This window comes from Colletotrichum chrysophilum (assembly GCF_026319265.1).
Source record: "Colletotrichum chrysophilum strain AFK26 chromosome Unknown scaffold_30, whole genome shotgun sequence".
In the NCBI taxonomy this organism is placed as follows: domain Eukaryota; kingdom Fungi; phylum Ascomycota; class Sordariomycetes; order Glomerellales; family Glomerellaceae; genus Colletotrichum; species Colletotrichum chrysophilum.
The window spans coordinates 300,183-322,328 of NW_026517317.1; the positions used below are offsets into that span (position 1 = coordinate 300,183).

Sequence of the window (22,146 nt, forward strand, 5' to 3'; positions counted from 1 at the left end):
CCCCGCCAGCACCCGAGAGTTTGACCCACTCTGTCCGGAGCTCGTCTCTAGAAAACTACTCCGGGGCAGTCTTCTCGCCGCATGGTGGTATTTGGTTTCTACAGCGTCCGATGAAAGAGACTGCACATCGAAATGGACATGGCGGTATCACCCAGCCTCAAGCCACAAGCGAAACTGCCCTCGATGGACCTTACGAGACGCGGAATGAGGATGAATGCGCAGCAACGACTTGTGACTGGAATGTCGCTTCTCGATCACCATCAACTTTCTTTGTCAATGGTTCTTGCGAAATGCCAACATTCAGCATCGAGGCAGGATCCTCCGCCTCATTGTCGATGTGTCTCTCGGGAGGCAGAAGACGTTGACGCTCAGATCAACCGAAGATAAAGGAACCGGAGGCAAAATGGCGTACTTATGATGCGTGGAGAAGCGCAAGGCGGTACCATAGGCATTCTTTGATGAATCAGTGGCTGCGCAGACTTGGAGAGCCACGCCCGCCGCCTTCTCAAAAGCCTGCCCTACCTTGTTCAGAGTTTGTCAGCGCATGATCATCTTGGGATGGGACGAACCCAGGAATCTGGAACCGCATCGACAGCTCGCTTAAACGAGTTTTCGGAAGACCAGCCTTAAACGGCGAAACAGCATACTACTTTGGTATCCTCATCAAGCTAAGCCATGTGTCTACGGCACTTATTGGGCTTGCATCGTCCAAAGTCCAGTGTTCACCGGCAAACGGTTCTTCGTTTCCTGTCGGGGTCTTCGCGGTCCAATTTGCCCGCCTCAATGAGGCTGGAGGCCAAGGACCAGAAAGCTGGTAACAACAATGAGACAAGACCCCTCCTGCATTCTTCTCCTAGCTCGCCATCACGTGCTGACGCCCCGCAACCACGAGGCGTGCTGGCGAACTTCCACTGTTTGGATCAAGCTCTGAAGATCATGGAGAGGCATCTGAAGTGGTTGTCAGCAAAAGGCTTGCCATGCCGGTTTTTTCCATTGTTCTCAAACTCCAATAATTGATCGCTACCAACCTCGAGAAAGGCTCCATTAAGAAATTACCGACCCTGGACATTTTCAGGTCCAATGCTTCCGTTCACATGCCAAGACGCCTGGGTGCCCGCGAACGGCATTCCTCTTGAGAAGATACTCTCAACATTCCGCAAACGTCACGATGCCCCTGCGTTGGGCGCGCACAGCCCGCAGCTAGTCTCACTTTAGCTCCATGTTCGCCACGCCGATGTGGGATCCCGAGTGCCAAAGCTTCTGCTTTAGCTCGAGTACTGGCTTGTTATGGGGCCACACATCAGACGCCATCTTCCCATCTCGGCTGGCGAAAAGCACTTGCACCTTGTAGACTTCTTGATGGTCTCAGCCGCGGCGTCCTTCGGCTACGCGAGGGCAGGGGGAGCGACCAGTGAGGAAGGAACTGGTCCGACATGAAAGGGCAAAGTGTGAAATTAGCCAACACCCCCTCCGCAAACGCAAAGGAACCCAGGCAAGCCGGGCCAATTACCGCGGAGGCGATCATTGAGCGCTCGCGTGTCCGGTCCGCCCGGCTACAGCGGCCGGTGAAATGCAGTGTTGTGTTGTGTGTCCTTGAGAAAGAGAGAGGGGGGACTGAAGTAAGAAAGCCACAAACCAGTGCACAGCTTTTGGATCCAGGGCCTAGGCTAGCCCGCTAAGTTAGCTGGGCAAATTGACAGCCGTCAGTACGTGCTTTCTGGGGAAAGATTGTCCCGCTAAATGCTGGTCCTTGCCTTCTTCCCTTTCCTCCAATATCTGTAGGTCTTGTTGGCACCATGGCCAAGACTGCTTCCCGAGGTTTACCTTGACGTTGGTTCCTGCTTGTCGGACCCTTGTGGACAGAGTTTTCCATCGACAAACGCTCTCGACGACAACAACGACGAACGGTATTGTGGGGGTTGAGGAAGGGGATACGAACGCAACATGGCCGCCTTTCGGTTTCTCGTCCTGCTGGCCTGTTTCCTCGGCCTGAGCAGCTACGTCGCTGCCGCCGACCTGTCATACAACGGAATCCCTCCATGCGCGGTAAGGATGATCGATGGGAATGTTTGGTTCGCTGTTGCTGACGGGATCTAGATATCCTGCATTCTTCAAGAGATCGGGGCAGGGCACTCGACATGTGCCCTCACGAACCAGACATGCATGTGTAACGACAAGGTTCTCGCTGGGTACGTGCAGACTTGCGTCATGGCAAACTGCACAGTCAAAGAGATGCTGGGTGAGAACTCCAACCTCGTAACGGTATCATAAAGGTAGCATATTGACGGTTTTGCAGTCGCCCAGAACCAGTCGCTCGCAGCTTGTGGTGTGCCTCCGGCCCAACAAGACACTGTTATGCAGTGGTTCAGAGCTCTTCTCTTCGGCCTTCCAACGTTCTTCATCATCGTACGAATCACGAATAAGTACATGAAGCTGTCGCCATGGGGCTGGGACGACACGACCTGTCTTGTCGCATATGTATGACATTGCTGCCTGATTTGATAGTGACGTCCTCTGACATTCACCTAGGGTGTTCTTGCAGCCTTCTTACCAGCAGCCTATCTTGGTAAGGAACCCAAACGCTTCGTTTTGTTGCTCACTTTCACTGACATTTCCTAGCTGAGGAGACAGGCGCTGGACGAGACATTTGGAGTCTTACTCCCGAGCAAATCACGTACTTCTTGGTGGTGAGTTCACAGATGGAGTACCTGTATATTTCTGGGATGATGAACTAATACTTCCCAGCTCTTCTATGTCTTTGGGATGCTCTACCTGACCGCTCTTGCCTTCGTCAAAGCATCGATTCTCTTTCTCTATCTACGCATCTTCCCGGACGAAAAATTCCGACGAGTACTCTGGTGCACGCAAATGTTCAACCTGCTCCTCCTCATCGCGTTCGTTGGAGGCACTGTTGGGTCGTGCCAACCTATTCACTACTTTTGGGATGGATGGACCGGGGAGATGAAGGGCCAATGCATCAACCTGAACGCCTTTGCCATGTGCCACGGCGCTCTCAACGTTGCCTTGGACGTCTGGATGCTCGTTCTACCCGCAACCCAGGTCTATGATCTGAGGATGCCGCTCATGCGAAAACTTGGAGTGATGCTCATGTTCGGCGTTGGGGTATTGTGAGTTGACCTAACCTGGACACAACGATGTTAGTGCTGACCATGAGTAGCCTCACAGCAGTCAGTGCGTATAGGGTCAAGGCATTATTAATCTTCTCGACGTCTTACAACGTCACAGGTAAGCCTCAAATGCCCGCAATATGTGAGTCACACTAACATAACGTAGCCGACTCCTTCCAAAGTTCACTTTGGTCACACATTGAACTATGTGTGGGCATCTTCGTTGCCTGTTTACCGAGTACTCGCCAAGTCTGGCGAATCCTCTTCCCCAAGATAGTAACACAACTCTCGAGGACTGGACGCTCAGCAAAGGGATCTAACAACGAGTCCCAAGCCTCCAGAACCATATCCAGTCCCCCCGAGCGAGCACGGGTTGTGTCCTACGAGGAAGCATCAATAGCCCATTTGGTCGGAGACTTTAGGAATATCGACCTCAACGACCTCCCGTTAGAGCCAGATACACCAAGCACACCGAAAACACCGAAGAGTCGAATCGAGTTCAAGGAGGAGCCTTGTTCTGGCAGCTCAAGGGGCAACGACAGCACGAGAAGCATGTTGAAGATGAAAGAAGAGGCATGATGGCTGAGTTCTGACTGTGATATGGAACGGAATCCAATGACTGCAAGTACTATGCAGCATCGAACTGGCCGCAAACAGGCCACTACCGACAAGGGAGACGAACTTCGGAGGGTGTCAAGGAAGATCACCGAAGCAAACGAAGACGTCACATGCCTAATTATGGACCGCGTCAAAGAGGAGAGACAGTCCACGGAGGATCAAACAGTAGCGCCGATGTGATCTTGGAAGGCCGAGGCACAGCACGAGAGATCTAGTGGTTAACAACCCAGGTCGTTGAGACGCAGAAGACATCAGTCAAGATTGGTTGACAAAGGGACATTATATGGCAAGAGGCAATCCGTGTTATTTAATACCTGATACCACTAGAACGTTGCTCACCCAAGCGTGGAGCGACGTTATTGATAACGAGTGCTACCGTCGGTGGCACAATGAGCGAATACACAGAACTTTGCAAATGACATGGCTCTCTCATCTTTATGTTCTGGTGTGCGTGCCATCTAGCGATCATCATCATCCAGACCCATATGTATCGACACGGCTTGTGAGTCGGAACTGCCCGGAATGTAGGTAGGTACGTTGTTGGTAAAACAGGGTATTGAGCATCATGTATACAACTTACTTGATGCATCAGATAAACAATATTCCGCCGAAAGAGAGTTCTGCCAGCTGCTAGAAACCCCTAAAATTATGTGTCACCCTGTTTAGAGGTTCTCCGTTCGGCCTCGGATGCCGAACCGGATTAAACTCGTCATTCTCCTTGTTTCCCCTTTAATCTTGTTGCCCTTACTTGCTACCTCTTGCTTCGGAATTGTGCTGTGTGCTTGTCGACCGAGCGGCTTAAAAATCCAGTAAGTACCCATGCTTCTCAGAGTAGGGTTTGTTTATGTCTCCCACTTTCATATGAAAGGTATGGCTATGGTACATTCGAAGACTCACACGAGAAGTTCTGTGACAGCCTCGCCTGCCCCGACAGACATGATCTCTGCCCACGACATCAGAAAGGTAAACCGCGCTGCCCATGTTCATTTGAGTTGATGCCGTCCGCTTAAGATCCGACGGTAACGTTATCGTATGAGCACTCGCGAATACCGTCGTGGGAACTGGTCGTATAGGATACCTCCCTCAGTTCTGGCCTCAGGGATACAATCGTTAGAATTTATTGTAACAGAAAGAATTGAAGCTTGAAGGCCACTTGCGGTCTCATGATTAGTATCTAACCTGCCTTATTCCTTCAACAGGTCTCAGATGAGCCAATTAATGCCCAGGAGCCCTTGAGAGCCCTTGCCTGCTATGGGGTCGTGTATGCGCTGGTGTTTCCCGACCCAAAGCTCTCCGTATTGCGTAATGCGATCAATGACCCCAAAGCCAGAGATAAGAAGTGCCGCTTCTTCATCATCGCTGTCGCATCAAGGTAGCTCTCCACCGGCCTCTACTACGGGTCCCTCTACCTTGGTAAGACGTTGCAGACATTGTCATACTCCGATGCTATTACACGAGAGGTGAACAGATCTAAGAAATCAACGACTAGAAGGTATCGAATATGGTATGATAAACCATATATACATGGAAACCGAGAGCGTTCCAGCTGACTTCAGCGTCTCCCAGGCCCTTGCTCTGCAAGCCAACTCAAGCTGACGGCGTGGCTTCTAAGCTCCAAAACGGCGCCAATAGGCACCAAAAAGGTCAAGTGAACGAGAGGAGGCTTTTTGTTGATTCTGATCCCGGTGGCGATAATGCCGTTTGGTACTGTACTTCTCATCCTGAGGATGCTCGCGCAATTAGCACCGGTGATGGAGCTCAGCCTTCAGACCTCGCAATCCCCTCGCCACTAAATCGATGCAATTCCAACAAATCCCTCAGATAAATCGACGGGAAAACTGATGATCCTTCAACTCGTGGGCCAACGAGAAATACCAACACGCCCGCCGAAGCAGACCACAGCACTCGGGCAAACCCCGGCCCCACCCGGCCCCGTCCCCGGTCGCCCAAGCGCTTACATCCGCGTTAGTGCCATTCTACTCCGCCCCGCGCGCCCGATCCGATAAAGCCCGCGTCCGCGCGCGCAAGGAAGTCCGAAAGGATTGCAGAAGGAATGAATCTTGGCGCAGCACCTTATTTTAGACACCCTCCCACAAACCAGCGCCCAAGGCTGAGCTGAGGGTTACTAACGCAGCAAGGTACAACTTTAAAAACCCGACGGGACCAAGCAACCCGAATGGCACCGACCTGATAGGTGATTGCAGAGGTACTGTCGATACGTACTACTTGAGAGACACAGAGTTCTCAAGGCTGAGCACCGCTCTAGCTCCAGGCACCTCGGGCCTCACACACGTGCACAGCACAGAGATCTGCGTCGGCAGGAAGAACAAGCGCCAACGCGTTGCGAGACAAGCAGGCGGATAGTAATGCTTCGCCAAGTATTGATATGCATTCCCCCAAAAGCCAAGTGCCATGGCGCATTAGTCCCCGTCCTCGTAGGGCAGTCACACAAGACCCCGAAAAGAAAAACGAATGAATTGAATAAATAAATTGAAACAGAGTTCAAGACAGGTAAGGACAAGCTTTGTGTTGTGTCTGGTTCCGTTTATGTAATCCGTGAGGGCTGTTGAAGAAACGCTGAGGTAAGGGGTAAAGAAGCAAGAAATTTTTGAGTTCTGTCGAGGACCGTTTGGGTTCAGGCACGGCGTGGTCCAGACCAGGATGGGCACGTCATCACCTCACTGGCCAACTTCACGTATTGGGAGAAAACTTGTGGCTTACTTACTGAGCAAGGGTTGGCCGTGATGTTGTGCGGTGCAGTTTCGTATGCCACCTCCTAATCTCAGTCAGAAAGAAGCGCGGGTTCACGAAGGGGTTGACACTGAGAAATAGTTGAAAGTACGGGGCTTCTCATCTAATTACTGTAATAGATATATGGTATCTCCGACGAAGAAGAAATATTTACGTTGTTTCCTGGCGCCGCTCCATGCCCACCCATGACTTGATGTGACTGTGGTATACGTCTATGGGTATGTACAAGCCAGGACATAGCAGAACCGAAAAAGAGAAAACCAAAATGCGCTCTCGGAATCAAACTGTTCCCTCCCGTGCCCCTTCCGAGAACCTCTTTTGTGTCCTCGAGAGCCGTAAGGGTATCATAAGCAAGAAAACGTCGCCTCTCATCTAGGCCTTGTACCAGTTCTCGGGAGCATCGCCAAGGCACTCGCCGACCGTGACGGCGCGGTACCCCTTGCCCTTCAGGGTGTCGATCATCTTCTGCACGAGCGAAACGACGGTCTGCTCGTGAACGTCGTGGGAGAGAACAATGTACGAGTTGGCACCGACGTCGGCACTGAGCTCGTTGTTGAACTTCTCGGCGCTGAGGTGGGTGGTCTCGGGGGTGTTGTTCTCGTAGTCCTTGCTGTCGAGGTTGGTGTCGACGATCACATAGCCGAGGGCGCCGAGGTCGGCCTGGCAGTCGGCCTGGCAGGAGAGATAGGGCGCACGCATGTAGCGCGGCGCGAAGCCGTCGATACGGCGGGTGGCCTCCTCGACCTGCACCATCTGGGCCTGGCGGTCGGCTGTCGAGATGGTCTGGAGGTCCGGGTGGGTGCCGGTGTGGGAGCCGACCATGTGGCCCTCGGCGCGCATGCGGCGGATGGTGTCGGGGTTGGGCACCGTCTCGATGTTGCCGAAGTTGTTGGCGTTGACGAAGAAGGTCGCCTTGACGTCGTTCTGCTTCAGGATGTCGAGAAGCTGGGGGGTGAACTGGAACGGGCCGTCGTCGAAGGTGAGTGCGACGAGGCCGGGCTGGAAACACTGGGAGACGACCTGTCCCGCAGCGGCGCGGCGGGTGACTGGGCTGAGAGGGTGTTAGTCTCATGTGAAAGTTGGACAGTTGAGCAGGGGAAATTATGGGACGTACGTTGCGTTTGCGGTACCGGCGAGGACGGCGACAGCCGCAGCGCTCAGGAGAGAGGAAGTGATCTGCATTGTGAAAATGGATGTTTGTGTTGAATTCAGATAATTACAGTCTGTGGTAAAGCTCAGACGCTGATGGGTATAAGAAAAGTGAGTGGCTTGCAGGATGAAGATGCAAGAAGTTCGGAAACACGAGGGGGAGAATGGATCAACTTATAACAAGATGGGACGCAAAGGAGAAAACCTGCATGAGGAACCATGGACAGTCCAGTCTGAGTTCATGAAGGGACCCAGAGCCAAGACCTTCGTGGGTCGGGTTGGGCCCCTCCCAGAATAGACTCCAAGGTGTCTCCGGTTAGAGAACCATACACAGCCTGGTCACGGAGGGGCGGATAGATTGCCTTACCCAATCGCACCTAGAAAATTGAGAGAACGGGACGATGACGGTCTGCTTCCCCTCTGAACTTGCTTCAAGGCCCTGGTCCGTTCAGCCCTGGGGCGCCTTGATGATCTTGGCGGGGCATGAAGGAAAAGACCCGATGAGGCTCCGATACGAGAGCCCGAGCAAGGCAAGCTGGGGTAACAGAGGACCAGCGGTGGGAGGATATGTGCAATGTGCTGTACGTTTTGACGTCAAGAGGGCTTAGAGACTTCTAAGCTGACGGAATTCCATGGTCATGGGCTGTATGCAGCTGGTTTCCGTAGGTAGACGACGCGGGATCGGAGAAGGAGAGATTGTCAATATGGCGGAGGAGTGGGGATGAACCACGCCCGAGCCTGGGGTGCGAATGTCTGTCATTCCGTCAACGTCGACAGGGATAGCTTGTAAGTCGGCCAAAGAGTGCGGCACAGTTGAAAACTAGGCATCCAGGTTCGTCCGTCAGAGATGGCTGGGATGGGCACGAACGGCACTAGGTAAACGGAGTTGAAAGGAGTGTGTGTGCTCGACTGAAAGAGTGTTGGTCGAACGTTGACGTCCACGCCGCACCGCAAGGGAACACAGGGATCAGCGCGAAACTTTGGCAGGGTGGAGTCAGCCACAAGCGCACGTCGTTGCTGTCTCGGGATGGACCATGGCAACTTGTGGAGGCTATTGGAACGCCGCTGCGGGAGAAAGACCGTAGTTCGTATCTCCTGACGATGGTCCCAGTACCAAGAAACCGACGGAACTGCCAAACCATACCGAGGCCTTTCGAAGCCCTCTATTGTGCTGGTTCCTTGCTCAAGGGGTTTGTTGGAAACTTGGGGTGGTGGCCTCTCACGGGGTCGTTGTCGCAGCACGGAAACATGTTCTCGTCGCAGAAAATGCTTGTGCTGAGGGGAGCATGCCCAATGGCACCAAGGCCGCCAGAGGAAGTCGGAAGTCGCAACAACACGGACGCTGCAGTGTGGCGCGGTTGCATCTGCTGCTGCTGATGCTGCTTAGGTGATACGGCAATAGCGCGAATCGATTGCCGAACCAGGTCCTTGAGAGAACGGAAAGGGAGTCAGAGGCTCTCTCGCGCTTAATCCATCTCTCCCCCTCATCGCCCCATTGCGAATGCGCCGTCGGGCTGAAAAGGACCTCGAGGCGTGGAGGAAATGTGGGCGGCGGGATGCGGATGCCTGACAGCCCACCGCGGATAATGATAGATCGTCCCGCTGATTATCTGGGATTATCTTAGTCGACTTCGCTTCGAGGTGGGATGGAACGGATGGCAAGGTTAACATCTTAGCGCTAGCGCCAACAACGTGCGCCCACGATGCGGTAACGCTACGTATTTTCCAGCGCGTGGGTTCGAAAGGGGAAAAGGAAAGAAAAGAAGGCAAGATAAGACGGTGTGCTATGTCAGACGGCAGCAGGCTGAACGATGAGTCGTCCCGGGACGGCCAAAGGCCCGGCGTCTACCACACTCAAAGTGTTGTGGTCGGTGAGTGTGCTAATGCATCGGAACGTATGCCAAGGCCTAAGCAACCGCTGTCACTGGTCACTCGAAGGTCTTGAATGGTGATCGTCCCAAAGCCTTCTGGACCCCGGAGCCCAGAAGAGGACTCGGCCGGGCGTGGAATACGAGTCTGTTGTGCAACTAATGTTGGGTCCATTCGTCATGGGATGTGAGATGTGCCCTCTCTCGCCTTGAAGATGTCGCAACTCATCCGTACAGAGCAAGGCGAACGTTGGGACGGAAATCTTGGCTCCTCCACCGGGCGCATAGAGCGCCAAAAGTGCCTCCTTCTTTCAGACCTGTCATGGTGCGACCGAAAGCTTGGCCTGTCGTGTCATCAGTCTGCCCAGCGTCGACGGCAGCGACTTGCGGCGAGTCAGACCCTCTTAGCTCTCCCAGACCATGAAGCTTTTCAGCCCCAAGTCAAGGATCGGGTCTCTCGGTCTGCATAGTGACTTGGCAGAGGCGACTTGTGGATTTCCATCCATCATTGCTGAGTGAGCGGGACGTGTTGAGCTGATGGGGAATGTCTTGGACGCCGAAGACTCGTAGGTAGGCTACAGTGCAAATTGCTTCTGCTTCGGCTTGCTGTTCTGTGTGCTTGCTGCGCAGCTGCTGACGGTCGGGTGAGAATAATCCCTGCTCGCGTTTTCGCACCGGATGCAGACCGTGAGCGCATGTTCTCGAGCAGTTCGGTGCTGCTGCATAGCTGCAGTTTGCTGCAGGCCAGAGCAAGTTTTCAGTTCTCTGCCCACTCGCCGATGCAGTTCGTCTGCCTTCATAACTCTGCGCAAATGCAAGAAAAGAGGGAGGTCGGGAGCCGGTAGAGGCTGAAACAAGCGTAGCGCTCTACGCCACCATCATGGCGGAACAAAAGATGAACCTGAACATGGTTATTTTCGCTCTCTGCCGACTGGTTGAACCGCTTAAACTTTGACTTTGGGACGGGGATTGGAGAAATCATTTCGTGCGCCGGCAAAATAGAACCATGATGCTGGGTCTGCGACTGCGACATCAGACTCAAGGCCCTGGGTCCCCTAAATTTCAGAGGTTTCCATCTTTGGGGGCCAAGACTCTTGGCTGATAAAAGCTAGACAACCTTGCCAGGGGCGACCCCAGCCCGTCGGAACCCCGCATCGCACTGCGTCTGCGTGTGATTGTGTGTTGGTGTGTTGGTGTGTTGGTGTGTTGGTCCCGTTGGTCTTGGTGCCACCACTGCCGAGGGTGCGCTGATTTCCCGGTTTGTGATGCATCGACAAGACAACAAAGGGCCCCGGAGGAGAGGGAGGGAGGACGTGCTGACCCGGCGCGGCATCTCATCTTCTCGCTGAAGGTCATCAATCAGGCTGCCCGCGCAATGAAGCAACTACCGACGCATCTTCCCCATGCTCACGATCGGCAGCCGTTATGTATGCTTGTTTGCATCTGCAGACTGTAAGACTGAATATACTGCAGACAGGATCAGGCGACTTTTCCAGACCGCACTCGTCAGCTTGCAGTTCCGCGGCCAGGCTTTCCTTCGCGAGACCACTAAAAAGAAATGACGACCGTCGGGCTGAGACTGTGGTGAGAGCACAATGGTACCCCAGGTATCCCCGTGAAAACGACGCCTCGAGAACGAATGCGACCGTCATTCCCTTCGGCGGGCCGAGTGGAGACATATTGTTTCTGAGACATAGGACAAGACCTGGTTTGACGTCAGCCCCGTGTTGAGGGAAGAGCGGGCGGCTTCTCCTCACGATGCAAGAACACGTCAGGCGTGGTGTTGGTTCTCGTAATGGCATCGCCCGGCTTGATCTCCTTTGCCCAGATCAATTGTCGAATAACGGTGTCTTGGTAACTGATGAGGCGATTGGACACAAACGGTGAGCTGACGAAGTAGCATTCGGTTCACGGGATCCTGCTGTTGCCCGAGATCGACAGCCGGGTTGAATGACGGGCGGCGGCATGGTAGACGGCTGCCACCACCAACGCCATCATCAGAGACAACGGCCCCAAGAGTCCGGTTCAGTGCGGAGTAGTCCACCGTCCGCCGGGAACATATCCTCGTTTTCACCGGATACCCCGATGTCGCCAAGACGCGCATCTGAATCAAAGACAATGAGGTTTCAAGATCCGCACCGCATAGTTTGCCAAGACGTCTTCGTTTAGAAATTGACAGCCCAATACGAACCCCTTAACGAGTCAAGCCAGAACCACATTGCCATCGGCTCAGCGCCGAATGCTATTTTCTGGACCTCATGCGACAATTCAAAACGAGTTGATGAAAGTTTCGATGCCATATCAGGAGTAGTATAGAATCGCCCAGACTTCCAGTGCCCAACGATCGCGTGCGCACATCGCTAATACGACAGTCGCTAGACCACCGCACCGTTGTCGAAGCTTTGCTACCGCGAACACGATTCGTAAGGTGGCATCGAGACTGACTGCAGTTACTCCGAGAATTTCCAAGCGGTTCTTCTAGCATGAAGCCAAATGAAGCCAAATGAAGCCAAATGCAGTCTTGGGAGTTTGATGGCTGTCTCTGGCCGCTGGTGTCTTCCGCTTGTGTTGTCACCCAGCTTAGACTGAACATAGCGCCGAAAATGCATGTCGAGAACCACGGCTAGCAGTGCAGAAGAACGTGGTTGCGCACTCGTGGTTTACACGGAGCCGACGCGGACGTCCGCATCAGTCCAGAAGGTCCGCTGTTCTCCGGTGCGCAAGAATGGCACGATCCTTGGGGTCGCCGGTCTCCTCAACGGGAATGGAGATATGCTCAACCACACTCGAGTGTGCATCCTTTTTGGTAACGCTCGTCCGCATCGTCGGGTGAGCTAGAATCATAGCGTAGCCCGCACCTCTCGTTCCGCCAATGGCGCAGGCGTGTTCTGAGAATCCGCATGGTTCTAGCTCATCCTCCACACGAAGTATTCCAAGCCCCGATGTGGTTTTCCGATATGCTGCAGTTGGGAGGAACCTGCACAGCGTCTGATCTCTGGATTGCTAATAGAGGGCTGCCAGAGGGATAGTCGTGCTCGGCATGAGAGAAGTGGTACTCGTGTCTATCATGCCCGAAATACTGCATCGACACTGCGTCAGTTTACGGAGATGAAGGTTGAGGGTGATGTGACAAGTCTTGCCATGAGGGATTTGGAGAGATTCAGCCCATGAACCAAGCCATTTTCCACAGAAAACATCGTCGCATCCGTGACACAGATGGCCATCAAACGTTGCCAATTGAAGCACCGCGGGTCGTCGACGATTGGTGAGGATGAACTCCATCGGCTTGCTGTTTCCCTTGAAACGATTTGTTACCATTCTCTGCTCGCGGATACATCAGCCGCCATCAAGTAGATAATTGACTCTCTCGTGAACATAGAATCTCGTTGGGAAACGCTTGAAAGAAGAAAGGAGGCCCCGCACAAAAGGACCGCACCTCGACGGCAGTGCACTCTCTGAGACTTAGATGCTTGTTGCTAATTCTCTCTTGGCCTGCTTTGCTTGAAAGCTGACAACTTTTGACTCTGAGGTCTTACCGGTGGCTTGCGGAGATCTTGGGCCGTGCCAATCGACGGATCGTAGTCACGATGAATTGGGCATCGTCAGCTCGCTCAGGCCTCGGTCAGCAAACGCCTTGCTCCTTCCGTGGCTGTTGTTGTAGCAATAATGCGAGCTTGTCGTAAGCTACCTTCCACAGGTCTGGACCTCGATGGAAGAGAGTCAAATCAAACGACCCATTGCCCTTCTTCTTGGCCGCGATCGCAGATAACGCGAAGGCCCGACTTCGTTTGCTCCAATGGTACTGCCACAAAAGCGCGAATTCCGGACGTCCAGCGGTCTTCAAGTTGATCAACCAGAGTCATCAGCACGGCTTTCTTGGCGGTTTCGTTCTGATTGTTGTCGTACTTGACGCCGAGATGTCAATGTCACCCCAATATGCGGTTCCTGCAAGTGCCTCGATGCCACCAATACCATCCGTCTAAACGCGGTACCTGGATTGCGTGCTCCCGCCATATGCAGAGTCGAATTCTGCCGGTAAAATGCATCAGCCGAAAAGCTGCAATTTCGAATCCGTGGGCGGTCGATGGCGACTGCCAACTTCACGATGCCTTCCAGGCACCGAATATGGCTGATGTCCCTGAGCGGATGCTGACCGCATGCCGTGTTGTTATTCCTGGTGCGCATCCGTAAAGGCATTCTGATGTTGGGGGGCGACCGAGAGCTTCCCTCTCAGCCCTTCGTGCTGTCATGACCATGGCATCGTCCGTCCTGCATGCGCCTCTGAAGGTGAAGCGGGCATCGTGGGCTTGTCCTGAGGGCATGGACCTCGCCAAGTCGGAGAGTCGACATCGTGCACCTAGCGGTTGTTCGTCCCTTATAAGTAAAAGGGCAATCTCTTGGATCTTTGGCCCATAACCAGCCTCTCTTTTCTGTTCTATTCTCTCGTTTGTTGCTTGCCGCACGGTCTTGGTGGTTTAGTTGAGGAGTTGACACGAGTTGACAAGACAAGACGATTGCGGTCTAGCAGCCGATCTACCGTCCCGCCCGATCAAGACGACGGCCGTTTGGTCTCCGCGTTTGCAATCACTGTGCCGCGTCTCAAGGTGTCATCGCTCAGCAAAGGCCGAAGCGACTAATTCGGGGCTGCATATTCCGGAATTCACGACCTCTGTCTCGCCCGGATATCTGCTGGCAATCAAATCGTCAATCAAGAACTCTCGGCGCTGGACTGTCGGGTTCGGAGGCGATCTCACCTCGACGCCGGTATAAGAATCTCTGTTTCGAAGCACGGAAACGGAATTCTGTCAAGTAGAAAATCGGTTGTCGACACGTTCCAGAAGAAAAATTCTGAAAGGACGTCTCCTGAAAACAGGTTCTTGAAGGTGGAAGGAAGGACTTACGTTCTCCTTCCGGCAGAAGTTCCCCGTGCCGCCTCACCTGGTCAGCTCAGCGCCCCACACACAGCTGTAGCTCTCCCCCAATAGCGAGCTGTTCAGGCACCAGACAGCGGGAAGGACGGCAGGCACAGCCCCTAAGCCCACGACGTCAGTACCCCACAGCGCCCCAGGACGACCCCTACAAAATGACGGCAGCTCCCGCGACGGCCGCCAGGCCACCCCTCCCCCTCCCCCGCGCCGCCCCATCAACATCAACATCGACATCGCTGAGCCGCCTGGCATTCTTCATCTTCAGCATCATCACAGTCTCCAGCTTCATACAGCCCGTCATGTGCGACAACGGCTTCGTCAACATGATCTACTACCCCAATTGGCACGCCTACAAGGGCCAGACGCCTGCCAAGATGGAGCTGAACCTGGTCACTCACGTCCTGTACTCCTTCATTGGAGTCAACACGGACGGGTCTCTGCAGGCCATTGACAGCCACGCCGACAATGATTTGGTGGTTGACGGCTCGCCGGGCGCTCTCATGGCTTTGGCCAAGGTGAAGGCGGCAAACCCTGGTCTCAAGACCCTCATCTCCGTTGGCGGTGCCAACAACAGCAGGGAGTTCCCCGTCATGGCAGCAAGCGCCGAAGCCCGCACCCGCTTCGCAAAGGCAATCCACGAGTTCGTCGACAAGTACCAGTTCAATGGTGTCGACATTGACTGGGAGCATCCTACCGACCCGACCATGGGGAGCAACTACATTGCCCTCCTCGAAGCCGTCCGTGCCGAGATGCCGGCAGGCAGGTATCAGCTCACCTCAGCGCTCCCGCCGGCGCAGTGGACGCTGAGGAACTTTGACGCGAAGCGGGCGGCCGCTGTGCTCGACTACATGAACCTCATGTGCTACGACCTGACGGGTCCCTGGGCTTCCGTCTCTGGCAACCACGCCCAGCTCTTTGCCTCGTCAACGCTGGCTACCAAGGATGCGGAGCTGAAGCTTGCTTGTTCAGACGGCGTCGAGTACCTGACGGCCAATGGATTCCCCAGCCGGAAGATCGTCATGGGAATTCCCGTCTACGCGCGTACGTTCCCGTCGGCCAAGGGCCCTGGACAGAGCCCGACAGGCTCGGGCGAAATGGACTACAGCGAGTTACCGCAGGAGTGGGTCGACAAGGCATCCGTTGACGAGACGGCCATCGCTGCTTCGTACGTCGACCCGGTGAACGGCTTCGTCACTTTCGACACGCCGAGAGTTGTGACACTCAAGGCGAACTACGCCAAGATGAAGAAGCTTGGTGGCCTGATGTACTGGACTGGTTCCGGCGACCGTTCAGGAAAAGACAGCCTGGTGCAAGCTGGATGGAATGCGTTATACGGCAAGTGAGTACCCGATCTTGAATGCCTTGATGATCACACCTGTCCGCTAACTCGCTCTTCAAAGGTACTGGGTCCCACCGCCAAAGCCGCATTAAGGTCGGCATCCAGCGTATGATAGAATGGGGACGCAATGAACTACGTCAAGTCAATATGGGATGACAGGAGTCTAAAATGATGGGAGCATTGAGCTTAGCTATGTATATGCAATGATGATTGATGACGAACTGAAATGTCACAATCTAAATAATACTAATAATCCTTATAAATATTCTACGCGCGTTCGGAGACCACCGCTGCATCAATCCCGTATGTGCTACTCGTCGATGTCATCGATGGCATGGCCGAGAAATGCTAGAGGCAATTTCCCGACTGACACTGCAACACCCGCGTCACACAAGCGCTTGTCTGACGAGGCTCAAGTCAAACATTAAGCTTGAATAGATCTCCAGGCACATGGCCATTTTAAAGTAGCACCCGCAAGCTGGGTTCTACACCACCTCAAGTTAAGGTACGTGGATGATGGCCCGACAGTCCGGCAAGCGCCCACCAAGCCCCCGCCCGCCGGCACCGACCGAGACCCCACGCGCCCGGCAGCCCTCCCGTCCAATCATTTCCCCAGGAGGCAGGGGTCGAACAAGCGCGGACCTTATCTTAATTCTCACCGCGATGGGATTTCTCCCGTTTTTCCCTTTTCCGTCTCATCTCTCCGCCACGAGCACCGCGCCATCCCTTCAGGATCTGCCGCCCTGCAACACGAGCCGTTTCACGCGCCGGGCCATCCCAACCAACAGTCCCCCTCGTCCTGTCCTGCGCGTAATTGAACCCCTGAGCTTCCATCTCTACCGCGACAGTGGGCAACCAAGCACGACGACGGCGGAGGCTGTCTCTGTGTCACCAGGTCTAGCTCCGAGCTACCCGTTGAACGAGTTCGGACGGCCGCTCAGTGATGTGCTACAGGGGTGACTGCGGGCGACAGCAGGCCAACTGACCTTGCCTACCTACCTTAGTGCCCACTGACAGGTCGCGACTTGTCGGGCCCAGGCCACCAAACGAAACCACGCTGCAGGCAGGAAGATCGTGAAACCCTGTTCAAACTGGGCGCTTTGGGGGAACACGCGCAGGATGCACATGGGATGGCAAGATGAAGGGAGGCGCGATGGCTTTCTCGAGGGGCCTCATGGGATGGCGCTTGGATGACGGCTGACAGATGACGGATGGCTGCGGCCCACGACAGGAGAGGTTGAGTATAAGGTCTGCCATGCGGCCGAACCAACCATGCCACGAGTTCTCTTTTGGAAGCATCGCTACATCGACTGTGGTTCTTTTTCGTGGTCTTCATTCCTTTCTTTCCTCCATTCGCTTCTTGCCTCTAACCCTGCTGAGCAGGCTATTATTCACTTTCGCTAACACTCATTCATTCAACTTTACCTACCTTCATTCTTTCTTCTGTCATCATGGTTTCCAGATCGGCACTTCTGTTGGCTTACGCCGCGGCTATTGTTTCCGCCACTCCCGTCCAGCGCCGAGTTGTCACGGAGCTGAACGAGGACGCTTTCAAGGAGGCCCAGCAGCGGGATGCCACCGCTACCCGGGCCTTCTCCAACGTCCAGATCAAGACGGCCGACGGGAAGTGTCTATTCGTTGACAAGCTGTCGGGCGATTTCCGCGCGAACCTGACGCCCATCCAGGTTGCGCAGTGCGGGACCAAGGACGGCGAGGGCTGGGACGTCATTACAGCTGGAAAGCACAATGACCAGGCGGGCTCGGCGCTCATTGTCAGCAGTTTGGTGAGTCACGTTCCCAATACCGCATTCCAGAGATGGTCACTAACATCGAACAGACGCAAGCTTGCGCTAACTTCGACCCTCGCCGCGCGGCAGGAAACCAGGTCCTGCTCTTCTCCTGCGGCGGACGAGCGGATGGTGGAGGCCAGGTGACCAACTCGCAGCTCTTCACCTTCAGTGGCGGTGCTGGCCCGCTGGCATTGCAGCCCGAGAACGACAAGGGCAAGTGCTTTACCGTCAAGGGTGCAGTCGTGGACATTGCGGATTGCAACGCCAGTGACCAAAACCAGGCCTTCACCTTTGGGGGAGCGGCCGGCAGTGCTGGGGGTGCTACTGGAGGCAACGGAAACACCAACAATGACGGGCAGAATGGCGCTCAGAAGCCGGAATCCTCGAATGCTGCTCCGGCTGCAACTGAGGCCCCTGCTGCGGGGGGATGCGGCGGCGAGGATGCCACCATTACCATGACCGCCACGGAAACCGTCAAGCCTGGCCAAGGAAACGCCGAGGCACCTGCCGCAACCGCGAAGCCCGAGACGACCGCCCCTGCTGCCGCTGCACCAGCCTCATCCGCCGCCCCGGCAGCCGGAACCGGCGGTGACAACGGCGCCAAGAACGGCAACATCCCCGCCTCGAACCCCACGACCCCCGTCCCCGTCTCCCGCGCCGGCGGCACTCTCAACCCGACCGCGGCGGCCGAGGCCAACGAATTCGACAACACCGCGACTCGCTCGTTCACTAAAGCCTTCATCCGCGCGTCCAACGGCCAGTGCCTCTTCATCGACCCCACAGCCGGCGACTTCCGCCAGAACCTCATCCCGGTCTCGCTCGTGGAGTGCAGCGGGGCGGCCAACGAACAGTTCGACATTGTGACCAAGGGCAAGCACAACGACGGCAAGGACGGCGCGGCGCTGGTTGTGAGCAGCCTGACGAACGGGTGCGTCAGCACCGACGGGCGCCGGGCTGACGGCGATACCGTCACCATGTTCTCGTGCGGTGGACGCGCCGCTGGCGAGGGGCTCACGAACACCGGACAGCTGGTCAAGATCACGGGCAATACCTTCGTCTGGACTCCCGTCAACGACAAGGCCACCTGCGTCGTTCCCGGAAACAACGGGCGGTTGGTCACTGCGGCGTGCAAGGGAGACAGCAGCGAGACTTACACCATCGTCGCCGGCAACGGCGTCTAATGGCTTCCATTTCTATCTTCATTTCTATTCTTGGGGTGTTTGGTTACTTGGTGTTTGGAGGTATCGCTATCTTTTGGTTGACGGTTTACTAAGGATTGGATGGGATTCGTGAGGAAGTATGTAGAATTCAGGATTAGACGGCCACAAGCAATGATGAACAGCCACTTCCTCCAACACTTAGCCTTGCCGAGAGCGCAGCCTTGGTCCACACTGCCAACCTCTATCGGCACCCAAACCCGACAGAGATCTGGAGAATTGTCTAGGCAAAAGCTTGAAGTTTTCTCCAGAGTCTAGACTGACAGCTTTTTCACCATCATTGGCCGCACTTCAAAAACACCCACATGTGAGGAGAAGCTTGGACCGGCTATGCGGCACCAACCGAGAGCTTAATCTCAGCCATTCAGTCTGCGTCCAATGGGCGTCGCGATGATGGCCAGTGGAGGTGCGGCGGCGGGTTTTTAGGTTTCGCTACCAAGCGACGTCATTTAGGGGCAGAATTCCAGCGCGGACAAAAATAACCCGCCTGGACCTGGAAGATTCCTCCTGCCACAGGCTCCCCCTCGGCAACAAAAACCTTGGTAGGATCTTCCCTCTCGAAAGATCGCACGACATCCCTTCTTCTCGTCCGGTTTCCATCCATTCAACCCACATTCATCCAAGCATCCTGCATCACTTCATCGCAACACCCGCACTGGGAAGAGAGAGCATCGTTGCATTGCGATGCACAAACTACCGCTCACCTTGGACCCTTTCAGCTTCTAGACGCAGCTGAAAGGCTGTCCCTGAGATTAGTGCTGATCCAAACGCCACCAAGCGCACCCGAAACCCTGGTCGACTCACGACCAAGACATTGTCTCGGCGCCTGTTGCGAGTCCCTGAATATCATCACGGGTAGCGCAGGCCGCGCCACGCGATAACTCGATTTTCAATAATACTTAGATGGTTTAATTCGCCCTGACCAAGTCCCCCTTGGCTCCCTCACCAGTCGCCATGTCGTCCTCAAGCAACGTCGGTTCCTACGGCGAGCCGCTGTCCAAGACAGTAACCGACCCCGACGATCCCTCCTCCCGCCACGTCAAGTTCCCGAGTCTCGATATCGAAGCCCACGACTATGCCGACGTCGTCGCCCAGCCCCCGCCCTCCAGAGGCGTGCGCATCTCGGTGCCCAACGAGAACATCGGCGTGCCCTTGACGCGCGCATCGACCGACCAAGCAATCTCGCCCCTGCGGCGTCGCGCCGGCACGTTCAAGCCCGTCGAGGACTTTGACGACTTTGAGCTGTCGCGTCCAGGATGGCAGCCCGGCTCTGAGCCCGGCTTCGACCCGAACAAGCTGGATGGAGGCCACGCCTCGATGCCGACGCTCCACGCAGACTGCGACATCTCTGTGATCGACTTCAGCCAGGAGAATATGGTGAAGCACAACTTCGGCAACGAGGGGTTCATCGACTTTGTCAAGAAGCCGCAGGAGCCATGGGTCAAGTGCCGCTGGATCAACATCAACGGACTCAGTTGGGACGTCATCTCGGCGTGCGGGCAGTACAAGGGCCTGCACAAGCTCGCCATTGAGGATATCATGAACACGCGCAACAGGACAAAGGCGGATTGGTACTCGAACCACGCCTTCATCGTCCTCACGCTGCAGAAGCTTGTGCTTCTGGTCAATGACGACAGCAGCAGTAGCAGCAGCAGCGATGACAACTCGGATGACGACGCGAGTATTCGGACGATCAAGTCCAGGAAGAAGAAGCTCAAGCGCGCATTCACCAGGGCTGGCAATAAGCGCGATGACCCCGAGAAGGGCAACGCGACGGGCGTGTCCACTGGCAACACTCCGTATGGGCACACTCTCAACCACCACCCGAGCAACCTGTCCCAGTTGCCAGAGACGGCTTTCGTGCGGACCCTCCAGCGCTACCATGCGTCAGCAAATGAGACGCGCACCGAGTACATGGAGCGGCACTCCTCGCTGATCTCACGCGGCCTCGCCGTCTCTGCCGAGCAGGTGGCCATCTTCCTGACGTCGGACAACACCGTCATCTCCTTTTTCGAAATGTCAGCTGAAGACATTGAGCGTCCCATCACCATCCGTCTGGGCGACCCCGCCACCATTCTCCGCCAATCCTGCGACGCTTCACTGGTTGTGCAGGCCGTTATCGACGCCATCATCGATCTAGCCATTCCTTTGACGGCAGTCTACAGCGATGTCATTGGCGACCTCGAACTGGACGTCCTGACGAGTCCCAACATGAAGCAGACGCGTAGCCTCTACATCTGCGTCTCGGAAATCAACAAGATGCTCACCTTCCTGAACCCAATCGATAACCTCGTCAACGTCCTGCGCGATCACCGCACACCGCTGAGCCAGGAAGCTGCCGCACGGGAGCTGCAGAACCCCGCCAGCGGCGTTATCGTCACGCCGATGACACACACGTACCTCGGCGACGTGCTCGATCACTGCGTTATCACGACCGAGGCCATGCAGCAGATCAAGCGGTCCGCGGACAACCTGATCGACCTCATCTTCAACACCATCTCCGCCAATCAAAACGAGAGCATGAAGCAGTTGACCATCATCACCATCATCTTCCTGCCCCTGACCTTCTTGACCGGTTACTTTGGACAGAACTTTGAGAATTTCAAGGACATCCAAAAGCCGCAGGGCATTCTCTTCTTGTAAGTCGCCTCACTCATCATCTCCCTACCACAAACAAGTGACGCATGCTAACGTTGAGCCCCTTTCGCAGCTGGCAAATCGCCGTCCCCGTCGTCGTCTGCACGATCATCATTATGATGCGGACCTGGATCTTTGCCTGGTTCGAGATGTTCTGGCAGCGCAGAAAGATCAGCGCCGACAGGAAGAAGAGGAAGAGGAGAAGGGACAAGCGGAGGAAGGCGCGGGGCAAGTCGGATTAGAGGCCTTCCCGTTCCTGGGGATACGGACTGTGACGTCGAGTATTTTTGTAGTCGCGTCTTTTCTGTGCAGCGTTTCGTGATACCCATCTGATCGTAGATCATGCTAGACTTGAGATTTGGACTTGTTTGTCCATACGTTTGAATCAACTTGTAATCACCTTGAACAATCTCAAGACGATAGTGACGCAGACTGTCAGATGGTCTGTTACTTTTTGTCGGTCAACGGGGCAGTGATGTATATGGAACACAACTGCAGCTTGCCCATTACGGGTTTGAAAGCTCGGAATCTGGTCTCCTGACGTGGGTTCCCTGGACTTGGGGCGCGAGGCATGCTACAAGGAAGACCTTAGACAACTGCATCGAGGGTTTACATGTGCGATTCGCAAAGGCTCCGACATATAAAATGGTCTTCGTCCCTAGATTCAGAGACATCAGAACGGGCGAAGGAAAATCGAGAGTTCGCTCTCGCGTCATCGTGC

The 22,146-nt window shown here is 55.0% G+C and overlaps 5 protein-coding genes across 5 annotated transcripts; 4 read left to right on the plus strand and 1 right to left on the minus strand.

Annotated features, from left to right (window-relative positions):
• Window positions 1-1,944: 1,944 nt before the first annotated feature.
• On the plus strand, window positions 1,945-3,707 carry COL26b_004829 (uncharacterized protein; the record flags this gene model as incomplete). Its single annotated transcript, XM_053177692.1, has 7 exons — window positions 1,945-2,046; window positions 2,098-2,239; window positions 2,297-2,478; window positions 2,530-2,566; window positions 2,620-2,687; window positions 2,746-3,128; window positions 3,482-3,707. 7 exons carry the CDS (start codon window positions 1,945-1,947, stop codon window positions 3,705-3,707), a joined length of 1,140 nt encoding a protein of 379 aa, XP_053038404.1.
• A 3,162-nt stretch (window positions 3,708-6,869) lies between these two features.
• On the minus strand, window positions 6,870-7,679 carry COL26b_004830 (uncharacterized protein; the record flags this gene model as incomplete). The annotated part of the gene is made up of 2 exons (XM_053177693.1): window positions 6,870-7,548; window positions 7,612-7,679. The coding sequence occupies 2 exons, from the start codon at window positions 7,677-7,679 to the stop codon at window positions 6,870-6,872; spliced, it is 747 nt and encodes a 248-aa protein (XP_053038405.1).
• Window positions 7,680-14,741: 7,062 nt separating this feature from the next.
• COL26b_004831 (uncharacterized protein) lies at window positions 14,742-15,785 on the plus strand (the record flags this gene model as incomplete). Its single annotated transcript, XM_053177694.1, has 1 exon — window positions 14,742-15,785. One exon carries the CDS (start codon window positions 14,742-14,744, stop codon window positions 15,783-15,785), a length of 1,044 nt encoding a protein of 347 aa, XP_053038406.1.
• Window positions 15,786-17,232: 1,447 nt separating this feature from the next.
• COL26b_004832 (uncharacterized protein) lies at window positions 17,233-18,752 on the plus strand (the record flags this gene model as incomplete). The annotated part of the gene is made up of 2 exons (XM_053177695.1): window positions 17,233-17,565; window positions 17,619-18,752. 2 exons carry the CDS (start codon window positions 17,233-17,235, stop codon window positions 18,750-18,752), a joined length of 1,467 nt encoding a protein of 488 aa, XP_053038407.1.
• A 990-nt stretch (window positions 18,753-19,742) lies between these two features.
• On the plus strand, window positions 19,743-21,667 carry COL26b_004833 (uncharacterized protein; the record flags this gene model as incomplete). The annotated part of the gene is made up of 2 exons (XM_053177696.1): window positions 19,743-21,427; window positions 21,499-21,667. 2 exons carry the CDS (start codon window positions 19,743-19,745, stop codon window positions 21,665-21,667), a joined length of 1,854 nt encoding a protein of 617 aa, XP_053038408.1.
• Window positions 21,668-22,146: the final 479 nt, after the last annotated feature.